This window comes from Pithys albifrons, chromosome 15 (genome assembly GCF_047495875.1).
Source record: "Pithys albifrons albifrons isolate INPA30051 chromosome 15, PitAlb_v1, whole genome shotgun sequence".
NCBI lineage: Eukaryota > Metazoa > Chordata > Aves > Passeriformes > Thamnophilidae > Pithys > Pithys albifrons.
In genome coordinates, this window is record NC_092472.1 from 15,875,328 (window position 1) to 15,889,200 (window position 13,873).

Sequence of the window (13,873 nt, forward strand, 5' to 3'; positions counted from 1 at the left end):
TTCAGTTCTTCTGGGATTTACCCTAACTTGTGTGCATCTCCTCATCCCCAAGTGCCTGTGTGCCAGCTCCAGCTGAGGGCAGGGGCAGCTCTGGTGCCTTAGAGCACCTGTGCTTCCTCCCCACATGCATCCCTTCTCAAAAGCAAGGTTTCCTATGGCCCAACACGTTCAGTGGTTTCATGTTAATTAAGGGCTTAAGTTCCAGCAGTGGCAGGGAGATTTTTCATGTCGATTTACATTGCAGCAACCCTAGAAAGGTGAGACCTGGGCAAGAACTGGGGTAACTGAGGGCTTGGTCTTGCACTTCCAGCTTTGTCTCACTGCAGATGAGCAAAGCACGGAGCTGTCAGCCCAGGGGCCAGATGCACCTTCCCTTTCTCCACAGCAAGACAGCCCTTCCCATCAGTGAGACTCCCCAGTGTGGACTGAGGGTGATGGCTGACACCCACACCTTGGGGAAACTGGGGGAGATTCAGCAAGTCCTTTGGCAAAGCCAAGTGGTTCAGAACCAAGGTTGGTGTGAATCACTCATGGACCTGATCAGTTTAACCAGATCAGGTCTGTGTTACTGCTGCTTTTTTTTACTCTAAAAGCCTCAGGGAGTCCCGAGTGTTGTGCCAGAGCAGTGTCACCTTATCCCTGTCACTAATCCTGTCGCTTCCTTTCATGCTCCTTCATACTCTGCAAATTGTTTGGTGCCTCTTACTGTGCTTCTGTGACCCCTTCCTGCTGGATTGCATGGAATCCATGGATTGCATGGATGAAAGATTAGGTATATCATAGAATCATAGCCAAAGGTTGTCCTGTAAGTAAGTAAAGCCTCTTTCAGAGCATGCCTGATACTGCCATGTTTGTAAATTGCTTATTTAGTTATTTATTTTAATAATACTGTCTTTTTCTTCCTTTTTCAGGGGCCTCTTGGTTTGGATGGCAAACCAGTAAGTAGCTCCAAGTGCCAAATATAACATGTCTTTGCTTGTGCTGCTCTGCAGTAAAGTGCAGAATGTCAACTACTACTTGTTTATTACTCCATATATAACTTTTAGAGGAGAAAATTCTACTTGGGAAACTATTCCATGGTGTGTAACACAGGCAAGATTGAATTCTGAGCCAGGGCTGGCCAGCACAGCTAGAGGTGAACTTTTCTTTACCTGTCAGCTCATCTCAGCTGCTCCTTCCCCTCCTGTGCCAGCTCAGAGACTGCAGATGGGCATCAGGCCAAGTTTGGGTAATAAACTCCAGTAGCACATTTGAAGAAGTCGAGTCAGTAATCTTGGTTGTGTACTCCTGGCACTACAAAGTGATATCATAAACATAATTGATCCCAAAGTGGGTTCCATTTCCCTCCAAAGGACCTGAGGTTGGAACTGCTTCAGAGTTCCCAGTGTCCATGAAATACTTCTTGGAACAGCTGGACTTCATTTTATGAGCTGTTTTCTTGACTTCATCTTTGCTTGGAAGGCCTTTGGATATTCAGGTGCTTCACTCTTTGCTTACTTATTTAACAGAAACACAGATTTTTTTATTTTTATGCTGGCTGAACTCTAGCCAGCTCCAATTCCTTCCTCTGGATGATTCCTACAGGAGGTCACAGCTCCATATTTTGTGTCCAAACCCCATTTTCTCACACCACCTTTCCTAGAGGGAACAATCTGAAATCATTTAAAGTTCTGGTCCTAAACCAACTAGGATTTCAAGGTGGGCAGAAGTCACTCAGCCTTTGCAATTGAAAAGTTACTGCAGACACTTATTTCTAGCTAGGTAGGGAGTGTATTGTTACAGCTGTGCATTGCTGTGGTTGGTTTTTATTCTGCTCCTGAAGATGACAAATGTAAATAAAACCTGGAAATAAAGCATTAGAAAAGAAAAAAGGAAGGCCAGCTCACACTGTGGTGCTCAGGGCTTGGCTTTGAATTAGTAGATCCATGATGGGAGCAAAGTCAGATCTCAGCAGCACAGTCCTGCTCCTGGGCTGCCACTACAGGGCAGGAGTGAGAAAATCCCAATGGAAAAACAAACTTCCAGAACAGCCAGACTGAAAGCAGACTGTTCATGAGCTGTTCATCACAGTGCTGGGCCAGCAGCCTTGCCTGGGGATGCTGTGGGAGGGGTGCAGATCTGCCACTGCCTCCTCTCTGCTGACCTTCCCCCACTGCCTCCCACTGGGTCCTGCTTCAGCAAACACCTTGAGCTGGTCTGAACCCCAAGAGTGGGTATTTGGCTGTGCTGGAAGGAGGAGGATGCAGAGCAGACACATCAGAGTGTTGCTCTGTGGGTCTCACTGGGGCTGCAGAGTGTCTCTGCCTGCCTGTCTCACACAGCTGCTCCAAGGGAAGATGAATGATGCCTTCAGCAAACAGGCCAAAGAAAGCAACCCATCCTCCCTGTTTATTCCAAACAGATGTATAATTGTTGTAATGATATGCCGAGCATGTGTTTTTTCTAGAAGTGATTTAATACCTCAGGATATCTTTTGCATCTCTTTGGAGTCACATGTTTGCCCTGCCCTGGTCCTTCTCCATCCTCTGTCCTGGCAGGAGGGAGCAGCACCTCATGGGTGCTTTTAGGTATCCTGTTGCTCATCTCAAGCAGTGCATAACTTAAAATAGTAGCCTTAAAATAACAGAGGATGTGGCTCAGATTTTTGAATTGGTGAATGCAATCTCCCTGGGTTTGCTGTCGTGTGTGCTGATGATTCTGCTGTTCCTTAACTTGGATCCTTCTTATGTATTTCCAGGGACCTCCAGGACCAAAAGGGGAAAAGGTAAAGGCTGCATTAACACATGGCTTTGGGGGAAGCTGCTGCATATCCTCCTGCTGCTGCCATTCTTTCAGTTCAGGTTACCCCAGCATGACACTGAGTTTTGTTGGGACGTGGAGCTGTGACAGGGGGTTCTCAGGTTGCTCTTGGAAAACCCTTAGGAAGGGGGGAGGGCAAGGAGAATTTGCAAAAAAAGAAGAAGGAATAAGCATGGTGTTAAAGCTCAGCCATGCTGTGGGGTTCCTGGTGAGCCCTTGAGAGTGGCATAAAACTCTGTTCCTCCAAGAGCTCTGGGCTCCATCACTCTGTGTTCTCATGACATCCTGCTCTGAAATGGGAGCAGCCAAAGAAGGCCATTGCTGTACTGAAAGTGAAGTTAATTCTCACATGTGTAGGACATAAGCAGTTGCTAGGGGAGCCTTAGAGTTGGGAACAATCTGCTCTTCTGATTTATTATCTGTTTCATCGCCTGCCAGGGCCGATTCCTTCCCTATTGTGCTGTCTCGAGCCCTTCTCCTCCCTGGTTTTGAATACATTAAGCAATAGGACTCTTGCCACGTCCCTTGTGTGCTGTCCCCACGTGCAGCTGACCCTGTGCTCTGTCCTGGGGGGTTGGCATCTGAACTCTGAGAGCTGACCTTGCTGTTTTGCCTGATGTACAGGGTGAAGCAGGGGACGTCGGCCCAAGGGTGAGTAGTGAAACGACGCGTTAATTTATTCCAAGAGCTGGTTGTGTTGAGTCACTGCACAAAACAAGGCTTTGTGCAGCTTTGCTGCAAACTGAGGTAGGGTAAAAGTTCTGGAAGTGTTTAATTTTGCCTTTGGAGCTTTTTGTGGTGATTGTGGTTTTCCTAACTTTGGCTCTGAGGAAAAAAGAGTTGAAGATCTTTGGGTTCCTCATGAAGGATTTCACTCCTGCTGAACTTTCTCGTCCCCAACTTTCTCTTCCAGTGTCAGAGACAGACCCCATGTTTCTTTTGAATTTGTCCTCCTTATTTGTTGCCATTAGAGCACCAGTACATGGTGGAAGGACTTTGTGTTCCAGGGAGAAGTTAAGGCACCGTGTTGGGCAGGATGGGACATTCCCCCTCTCTTGCTGAGCTACCCACCTGGTACTGTGGTGGCACACAGGTGATATCCAGGCTGCCTTTGAAAATGAAGGGTTTAAAGTGACTGTATAATGAGGGAAAGATGTTTTGGCTTAATATAGAAATTAATGTAGTGGTCTCATGGAGCTGCAGGAAGTTGAGATTTCTGCAGTGCATCAGGACAGGTCCCCACGGGACACGAAGGGGACGTGGCCATCCTGCAGGCCCTGCTGTGGTGCTGGTGGTGGCAGCAGCAGCAGCACAAAGGCCCCCACGTTGGGCTGGGAGGTTTCACCTCGAGGTGTGTGGTATTTCCAAGGGGTCTCTGTCACAGCAAGGGGGCTGTGGTTGGCCATGGGTGCTGGTGTGCAGGTGCAGAGCTGGCACCCAAGAGTGCCCAGGTAGGGTTAGATGTTGGAAACACAGCCAGAACCTCAGTGGTTAATGTCAGGCAGAGATGCCTCAGAGGCATGTTTCTTTTTTCCTCCTGAGAGTTGTAAAGTCACTTTCTGAAGTTGGCATAATTTTCTGAAGCAGCTCCCAGCAGCATTGGGTCTGTTGGGAAATGTCCCTCTTGGGGTCAGAGAGCCCCTAAAATTTCTGTGATAGATTTATGCCCTGTGTGGCTAAGGAGGGGCTCAGTGTAAGGTCTCCAGTTTGTTTCAGGGCCCACCCACATCCTCAGAAAAGGCTTTAAGAGGTGATTCAGCAGCACAAGATGTTTTCAGTCCCTGGCTGGGGCTGTGGATGACTTTGGGGCTGGAGACTCAAGCGATGCTGGAGGAGATGCTGCTGTAGGAGATGCTCCATCTGGACTTGTGAGGCAGGTGCCAACTCCCAAGGTAACACTTGTCCTACCTTTTAGTCTACCAAGAAAAAAGTGTTTGGGTGAGGGTTTTTTTGTCTTGATCTGCGTTTGTCCAGATTTTGCTTCAGTTGAAGATTTATTTCTGATTTTTTGCACAAGAGTAAGAAAAAGGCTCAGAAACAGGAGGAAAGAGGGAGAAACAAGCCTGGCAGAGCCATGCACAGGGAGATCTAAAAACAGGTGCCTGGCTTTGAAAACAGCTTCCTTTACATCTTCAGACACTTGGGGATGTGAATTGGATGTGAAACTTCTTCCTACCATGTGGCCCAGATTATTTTGTATTTTTGAATTTAATCTATCTTCTTTCTCAAGCTTCAGTGGTGGCTGTTTAGCTGATTTTGAAAGATGTGCCACTGCAAGTCATCACCTCAATGGGAGGATAAATTATAGTTACAGCACTATGTCCAGTGCCCTCTCCCTCATAAATGTTCATGTCTATGAGTGGTGGAGTGGGGATAGAGTGTGTCAGTGAAGACTAAAATACTACCATTAGGAATGATAGATGAAAAGAGAACAATGCTTGGGGCAGCTCTGGGGGGACTGTCTGCAGTGGGAGGGAGGTGATGGCAATTGGGGATTAGCTACTGAATGTGTTCACTTCTGCACTGCTTCTTTCTCTGCCTCATAAACACCTGCCACCAGCAAGGGCAGAAATAGAGATTATTACACATGTGAGTGTGCCTGGTGGCAGGTGCTGGAGGGTGATTTTGGAAAGCTGAGGAAGGAGATCAAATGGGGTTGTCTTAACCCCTGAACACTTGTTCTTGTAGACAGTGTGAGGGAAGATGCTGTGCAGCCTCCCCTGGTCAGGACAGGGAATAAATGTGCCCAAATATCCTGACAGAATGCAGGGAGGTGTATTTACAGGAGGAGTCAATAACAGATGCCCTTTGCTCTGGGGAGGACAGAAGGAATCAAAGCAAGATGGTACCAAGGCTGTGCCCTGACATTTGTGCCTGTACTTCTTGCTACACCTCTGAAAAGGAGTAGTTTTATAAGCCAGGCTCTCTCCCTGAGCCACCATTGGGGCAACCACTCTGGATTTATGCACTTAGCTGGGTGATCTTGTTCTTACTGACAGATCAGATGTTCAGACAAATGCTGGGGTTGATGAATCCCTGCACATCTGGGCTGGCGGCTGCACAGCAGCTCAGGGACTGCTCTGCAGAGGGAGAAAATGAGCTTCAGCTGCTGGGAAATGCTCTGTCTGCAGTGGCCCACATGGCACCTGCCTGATGGCCAGGGCTGATGGAGATGGCACCAGCACCACCTGTGCCCTGAGCTGCTGAGGGGTTGAACCCTGGGGTGGCTGAGCCAGCTCTGCAGCCACACTCCAGGTACAAAAGGAGCTTTTTCTCTCTTACTTTCTGCAAAGTAAGGGCTTGCCAAGCTCAAATTGCAGATAAAAGCTCAGCATAGGAAGTGTCCTGCAGAGCTCACTGTGGCAGTCAACAGACACCTCTGGATTACTTTTGTTTTATGAGTTTTGCTTACTTTGGAACATTATGTTGAAATGGTTAAATGGAGTCCTGTAAAGCTGGAAATGAGCAGTGGTCAAGGTTTCTGTGCTCTGACATTCCACTGCTACACAGGGTCAGACCCAATGGCCAGTGAGCCCAATGCTTTGCTGCAGGAATCTTTGGGAAGGGTGGAGCAGGAACATGTAACTCCATCACACTTAACTCCTCTCCTAGAGCCCCTTTATCTCTGGCCCAGGCATATCTTAAACCAGGGATGGTGTCTCTGTATTTAATGTCTCTCAGAGTTGTTCACCTTCCATTGGCTCCTCAGTAACAGGAGCAATTTAAAATTCAAGGTTCACTGGCTGGATTTGGTGGGATATGGGGTGTTTGGGCTCGGGGCAAACAGAAATTGGTATTTCACACTAAAGCAGATGGGGCTGGGCTTGGATTGGGTTCACTTGGATGGTGCTCACCAGTCTGAGTGGTAAGAAAAAAATTCAGTTTCTGTCTTGCTCTGTGGGCTTTTATGAAAATCCCAGTTTTTCCTCTTGTGTATCTTTATGAACAGTATGAGCTATAAAACTCTGTTCTTTGTGTCTACCACAAACCCCTTTGCTCCCAGTAGAGTTTTCTTGGTGGTTTTTATAGTATCTGGAGGGTCTGGCTGAGTGCAAGGGCTCTGTGTTCCCATTAATTTCAATTTCTCGGGATTTCAGTGATGTTCTTCCCCAAAATGGCTGTATTTAAGTGACTGCTGAGCTAAAGGCTCTCTCTACAGCTCGAAAAAAATCCTTAGGAGGGGTTTATTTTTTAGAGTTGACCAGTCTTTTCTGTCTGACTTTACTTTCCCCTCTCTGTTTGAGAAGATGATGTGAAAACATCTCTGCTCAATGTACCTGTGGCTAATCCTGTCCTGGGAGGCTGGGCAGGAGACCTTCCCTGTGCACTATTTACCCTAAAACTGAGGTCTGGGGTTATCTGTTATTGGTGTGCAAGGTTTAAAAGCTCCTTGGCAATTTGGAAAAGAGGTTTGTTCCATAGAAAACCTCCAAAAATCCTCATGGAGGATGTGCTGTGTGTTCCCACAGGGCTTCTTGTGACTTCACTCCACCCCATGGACTGTCCTGTGGATGTGGGCAGGGACGGGTGGATGGAGGGAAGGGATGTGCATGTTTTGTCCTGAAACAGGAAATGCCTTCCTGCTTCTCCCCAGATAGATGAGTGGAAAGGCTGAAAAACAATAGCAATGACTACTGACATGGTCTAAATGCATTGTTTGTGCATCATATAAATCTGAGAGATTTATCTGCAATTTGCAGGCTGGGAATACATCAGTATTCATTTTAGTCTCTGAAAAAATATTATAATATTTGGTTTCAGGGAAATGTTAAGATATATCCCCTGTGGGGTTTACTGGAATAATGCTCTTTATTCTGCAGTAGGGGAATCCTTGTCCCAGCTGCTTTGAATGTCCTATTGTGCAGTAAACTAGTGAAAAAATATTTGTTTCCCCCAGTCTGTGTCCTACTTACCAAGCTTCAGTGTATCCAGAACCTTAAAGCCCACACTGCTGCCTACCTCGACTATTCCTTTCTCATGCATCAATTATCAAATTAAAAGTGGTTCTATATTGCTATAGCCTTTAAAACTCACTCTTCTGCTGTGCTTTCATCTCAAACTGTTGCTTTTTCTCCTTCTGCCTCCCACTTTCCCTGGCTAGATGGTCTTTCCCCACCTCAATCATGGATTCCTGGCTAATGATCAGCTTGTCTTTACTCGGCGAGTGCTCAAGGTAGACACCAACTCTGCTGGTTTGCTGTGGTTCTTGGAGCTGCTTCTGTTCCCTCTCTCTGACTGAGAGAGCACTGTTGCTATTTTAAATTGCCACTACCATGGCTGTGTTTAGAGATGCTCCTTGGGGGTGTGTTTGAGTGAAACCCCATTGGAATTCAGGGCAGGAGTTTGTCACAGTAGAGAGACATAAAACTAATGTAGCATTTGGTTCTTTAAGAGATTTGGGAATCAAGAAGCAAAGCCCTATAAATGTTGATATGAACAGTATTAGTATTATAAAATCCATTAAAACTAGAATAATCTAAATCCTTGAACTCTAAATGTGACGTTTTCATTAGGAAAAGTTCAGTGGGAGACTTAACTTGACATAATTGGTTGCAGTGTTCAACATTTGCAATAGGGCTTTTAAAAAAACTATGCAAGTGATTTAGGAGCCCAGATCTTGTTGAAAGGCCATGGGATTTGTGCTGCTAAGTCACTTAAGGACTTCTGAAAAATCCCACACTTGTCCCTGATTTGAGGGTGAACCACATATTAAAGACAGCCTTGTTACTGCCTCGGTGGTGACTCTCCCAGATGTTGCTAAAAGGTTTACAAGACTCCCTTTCCATGAGGCTTTCCATTGTGCAGCCACAGGGATGGGCACAGCCCCGAGGCTGGGCTGGGAGCTGGTACCCGGGCTCAGAGCCCCACTGGGTGCTCCCACCAGACCTTCCCAGTCACACAGAGATGCAGCTGCTGCTTTTCCTCTGCAGCAGTGCAGGGTGTGAGCCACTCTGAATGTTAATGTATGGCCTTGGCTGTGTTTGAAGGGTAAGACCAAGCCCTGCTGCTTTTTGGTGTGGTTTGCCTGGTGTGGTGCACTAAGCCCTGGCAGTGTGTGCATGCTCCATGCCAGCATGTTGTGGGTCTGGGTTATTTCTGGGTGCTGTTGAATTGGGAATTTCCATGCAGAGTCACTGGGGCAGGGTTTAATGAGATAAAACCTCGTTGGAAGGCACTGAGTGCAATCCTGGTTAAAGAATTGAACCCAAAGGGCATGAATTGGCCACGAGCTCACTTTGAGCCTTCCCAGCTGGAAGCTGGAAGTGAATTCCCCTGGGACAGCAGAGAGCAGGGTGCTGTGGCCCAGGGGTGCAGTGCATGTGCTGTGGGCACCCTGCAGCCACCGCTGCCAGTGCTGTGTCCTCTCACCATGTCTGTGTGACCTTCTTCCAGGGTGACCAAGGCCGAGATGGAGCCACGGGCCCCCCTGGTCCGCCAGGACCCCCAGGTGCCCGGGGGCCTCCTGGTGACACGGGAAAGGATGGCCCAAGAGGACCTCCAGGCTCCCCTGTAAGGACGGGAGATGCGCATGAGCTCCCACCATGCAGTTCCCACCCCCCTGAGGGAGAGGAGGGTGAAGGGTGTTCCCCTCCCAGTGCTGCCACCCCACATGTGTCCCCAGCCTGAGCCACAGCTGGGCACCACTGGCTGCTCACAGAGCAGAGCTTTGGGCCAAGGGAGCAGGAGGGATCTTTCCACATTAAGTTCTGGAGCAGAGCTGGACCTGGGGCTGTATTTGCAGGTGCTGTTTTAACTTAGAGACCCTGGAGTTCTCTTCTCCAATCCATCTTCTTTCCAGAAAGAGTGCTCAGGCATTGGAATGGGCTGCCCAGAGAGGGGGTGGATTCCTCATCCCTGGAGGTTTTGAAACTGAGATTGGCCGTGGCACTGAGTGCCATGATCTGGTAAAGGACTGGAGTTGGACCAAGGGTTGGACTTGATGATCTCCGAGGTCTTTTCCAACCCAATCCATTCCATGATTCTGGGATACCCTTCTGATGACCTGTTGCAAGTCTGCAGATCATTGGCACTTTATTTAATAGAAAAATAGGTGAATTGATAATGCAGTGGAACATTCTTAATTATTGCTGAGTATTTTGGAAAATAAGAGGTAACAGTTACAATGTTGCTGTTCTTACTTTTGCAGGGTTTCAAAGGCGAGCCAGGAGAGGAAGGACTCATGGTCAGTATTGCCCAGAAGCACCTGTGTCTATGTGTTTGCCCTTCACCCCTTGCTCTGCATCACCCTTCAGCTCACTGGGTTTGTGTCACTGCTTATGGAGGCCAAAAGAACCCCTTGTGAAATTATAAAAGCCCTAAAACTGATGTTTGTCCATGGATACCTGTGCTCTGGGGAGAAAAGGGTTCAGTTGTTTCATCCCCTTGGCACTTCTGGAGGGATGTGGTGCTCCTGTGTCCTGACTTCTGCCCCTCTGAAGCCACCTGTAACTCCAGTTCACTAAGGTCTAGGTTGGATTAAAAGGTGCTAATTATACATAAAATATATGAGCCCCAAAAGAATATTGTTTACTGGAAGCACAGAGAACTTAAGAGTAATTTGTAAGGGAAGATGAGAAGCTGGCATGTGTAATTTGTTTTTCATGGACTTAAAATACTCTTGGAAATGTTTCTACCCTGTTATACTCTGTTGTCAAACAAGTAAATTAATCCTGTATTCAACAGGGTGCCAGAGGACCTCCAGGACCAAAGGTGGGGAAAAATCTCTCTTATTTTACACATGAATTCTTGAAATTATGCTGCAGAAGAGTGGTGGAGATGAAAATAATCAGTTTGCCCTGGACTTGCACTCATCTGTAAATATCAGATATAAAATACTGTGTTAGCCATTGACTGGGGGGGCAAATGTGTGAATGTGTCACTTCCTCAGTATCACAACCACTGCCCATGTTCAAACCTGGCAATGGGGTGGAGGGAGCCACAGTGGGGCTGGAATCTGCTGTGCTGTGGGAATGTGCTTTAGGGGGGAATGAAAATGGTCAGCACGAGCCAAGTGTTTCAATTTTACAATTAATTTTGACTAGCTGTACAATTGGTCTTATTTTCTGTTATGTCCCTGAATTTCTTTCTCTTCTGTTGAAGGGTGAGCCTGGAATCCAAGGGAAAAAGGTAAAATGGGGAAATTATTTTTTATTATTATTACTATTTTTTTTTACTTTCCTCTCTGCTTGACTAGGGAAAGCATTTCCAAAGACCAGTGGAGAAGCTGTGGTCATGGATGTCCACACCAACCCTTTCCTTGTGTTCCCCAGGGCTTCTCCCCCATGCAATCCTAAATTTCAGGCATGGCTGTTCCTGCAGCCTGGCTTTGATTACCACAAGCAAGCCAGAAGCTGCAATCACATCTGCCCAAGAGACAAAGAATAAAACAGCAGATGCCAAGCAAAGCCTTGAGCCCTTTGGCTCCAAGGATCCAAGCTGAACAGAGATGTGCCTGGAGGATGTTCTGGAGGTCTGAAGCTCCTGGGATGGGCATCTCTTCACTGCAGTCCTGTGGGAAATGCCCAATGCCAAGGACAAGCTGCACTGAAGATTGTCAGTCATATGTCCAAGCTCTCCATGTTTTCTTCTGGTGGTGCCATTGAATAGTTAAAAATCACTGCCTTTAATTGGAGCCAAAGCACTGACAGGGCCCAGCCCTTCCCTCTTAGTGCTCTGACCCAAAGTAGACACAGCCATGGGTGTCTATCAGGCCAGAATTTGGCTTAAAATTTTTCTAAATTTAATAAAACTGATCTCTTCAGCACCTGTGAAGTGATTGTACTCCAGGAGAACAATAAAGCATGACAAGCAAAACAAGAAAACCCCCTCCTGGCAGCTGGGGTTGGTGACTTGTGATGAAGTCCAGGAGGATGGTGTCAGCTTGCAGGAGGTCCTTGGGATACAAAAAACCTTAAAGGGATTTAATATTTAGTTTCTTTTGAAGGTGGGAGAGCACCTTTCCCAGGGGCTGCTGCAAATAAATTCTGGGAGAGGCCCATCCACCTCTCTGGGAGCAGAGGAGACAGAGATGAAGTTGGACCAAGGGTTGGACTTGAAGATCTCAGAGGTCTTTTCCAACTCAATCAATTCTGATTCTATGAGTGAGACCAGGAGACCACCCTGGAGCCTTCTGGGCTCTTTGCTGTACCTCTGCCCTGCCTCCTGCAAACCTGACTGGGTTTCAAGGCTGTGCAACACTCAGTGGGGTCCCATGATGTGCTGGATCCCAATAAGTGTGTCCAAGGTCTGTGTGTTTCACTCTCTGTATTTTCTCTCCCCAGGGTGACGATGGGATCCCTGGGGAACCAGGACTGGTGGGCCCTAAGGTGGGTTCTGCTCTGTGTCCATCCAATGCACGTGTTTGGCAGCACCTTCTGCTATTTGGTTTCTTGGCCCCATATCTCAGCTGGGGCAGGTTGTGAGGCACATTTCTGCCCTGACATGGAAAAAGATCAAGAAAATGTGAGGGTGGGAGGCCCTGGCACAGATTGGGCAGAGAACTGTGGCTGCCCCATCCCTGGGAGTGTCCAAGGCCACGCTGGACAGGGATTGGAGCAACCTGGGATAGAGGAAGGTGTCCCTGCCCTTGGCAGGGGGGTTGGAACTGGGTGATCTTCAAGATCCCTTCCAACTCCCCATTCTCTGATGGTGTGAGTCTGTGCTGTCATTTTGAGACCAGCTTTAGGGCTGAACACACCCCCTGCAGCTGAGCTGTTCAGCTTCACTTCGACCTCAAAAACTGCCCATTTGCTCCCAGGGAACACTGTGTGCTTTACAGCCAAAAGCAGAGCTTTGCTCACCTGTGTATGTAAAGTGAAGATAAAGCAAGAGAAGTGTAACCTGGAGAAATCTGCTCTCCATTCTCCCTGTATAATATTTGTCTACATTGTCTGGTTTTCAGGGAGAAAAAGGCAGCGTGGGTCCCAAGGGAGAGAACGGCACAGAAGGCTCCCCAGGACCCCAGGTAAACCAAAGCCCTTTAGCTGCAACAAGGGGCACAGCACTGTGGTTTGGGCTTTGCCTTCTGAAAGGCTCACAAAATGCCCAAACTGATACAAAACAGGGGGTGCTACGAGTATTTTACCTTCTCCTGGTGATTACAAGCTGGTCTCAAGCAGAGATCAGTACAAGAGTTTTTAAATCATCTCCTGGCATGTTTGCCATTGAATAGCCTTTTTCCTCAAGAGAGGGACAATTCTGATCACATTTTGATCTGATTTTATCCATGGCTGTGGTGTTGCTTCAGAGCCCAAAGCACTTATGAGCTGTCCTGTCCTGACCTCCATAACTGCTGAGAAATCCAGTCAGACAGTCTGGGTGTGTTACTTGGTGTCGAGGAGACCCAGACAGCACCTGTGCATTGTTCTTTGCCCCTCACCTGCTTTGGATTTAGTAGGATCTGGATCCAGTAATATTCTCTATGTCAAAGAGTTGTGGCTCTTTTTTGGGCAAGAAACTGCACGTGGAGAGGAAAGTGGGCTCTGGTGACTCTTGGTCACCAGAATCATTCATTGTGACAGTTGTTAGAATTTTTCTAGTATCACAGTAACAGTTGTTCTCCCTGATATCTCTTGGATTCAGAGCTTTTTTTCTATGCATTTTTGCCACTTTTTACTTTTTGGAGGGCTTTAATTTGGTCAGCAAAGGGATTTGCATGAGTGTGGCAAATGGGATGTTTTTTGAATCCTGAACTGAATTTCAGGTCACTGCTGTGAGAGTAATGCGGATTTTTGAAACTCCCCAGTTTAAAAAGAAGAAAAAATAGGAAAAAAAAAAAAAGAGGGAAAGGGGAAAAAAAATGAGGGAAAAAGGAGCAATTTGGCACAGCCCTTTTCCTTAAACTCACCCTTGAAAATGGTTTAAACATCTTGACTGAAACTTTCCACATGCAAAACTCAGCCTAAAGCAAAGAGAGCCATGTGGAACCAGCACAAAGCTTGGCACACTTGGAGCAGGGAGAGGAGCTGGAGAGTGACACATCCCCAATACCAGGGGCTCAGCCCTGAGAGGACCACTCTGCTCCTCTGCAGAGACCTCTCCCTGCCAGCCAGCCCACACCAACGCTGTATGTGGC

General features: G+C 47.4%; 1 protein-coding gene across 1 annotated transcript in view; it reads left to right on the forward strand.

Moving 5' to 3' along the window:
- Nucleotides 1-13,873, forward strand: part of COL23A1 (collagen type XXIII alpha 1 chain) — a 179,462-nt gene that overhangs the window by 153,393 nt on the left and 12,196 nt on the right. The window contains exons 6-14 of the mRNA XM_071570684.1: nt 912-938; nt 2,738-2,764; nt 3,424-3,450; nt 9,193-9,309; nt 9,947-9,982; nt 10,483-10,509; nt 10,900-10,926; nt 12,081-12,125; nt 12,701-12,763. Of these exons, the coding sequence (XP_071426785.1) occupies nt 912-938; nt 2,738-2,764; nt 3,424-3,450; nt 9,193-9,309; nt 9,947-9,982; nt 10,483-10,509; nt 10,900-10,926; nt 12,081-12,125; nt 12,701-12,763 (396 nt within the window). The remainder of the gene's footprint in view (nt 1-911; nt 939-2,737; nt 2,765-3,423; nt 3,451-9,192; nt 9,310-9,946; nt 9,983-10,482; nt 10,510-10,899; nt 10,927-12,080; nt 12,126-12,700; nt 12,764-13,873) is intronic.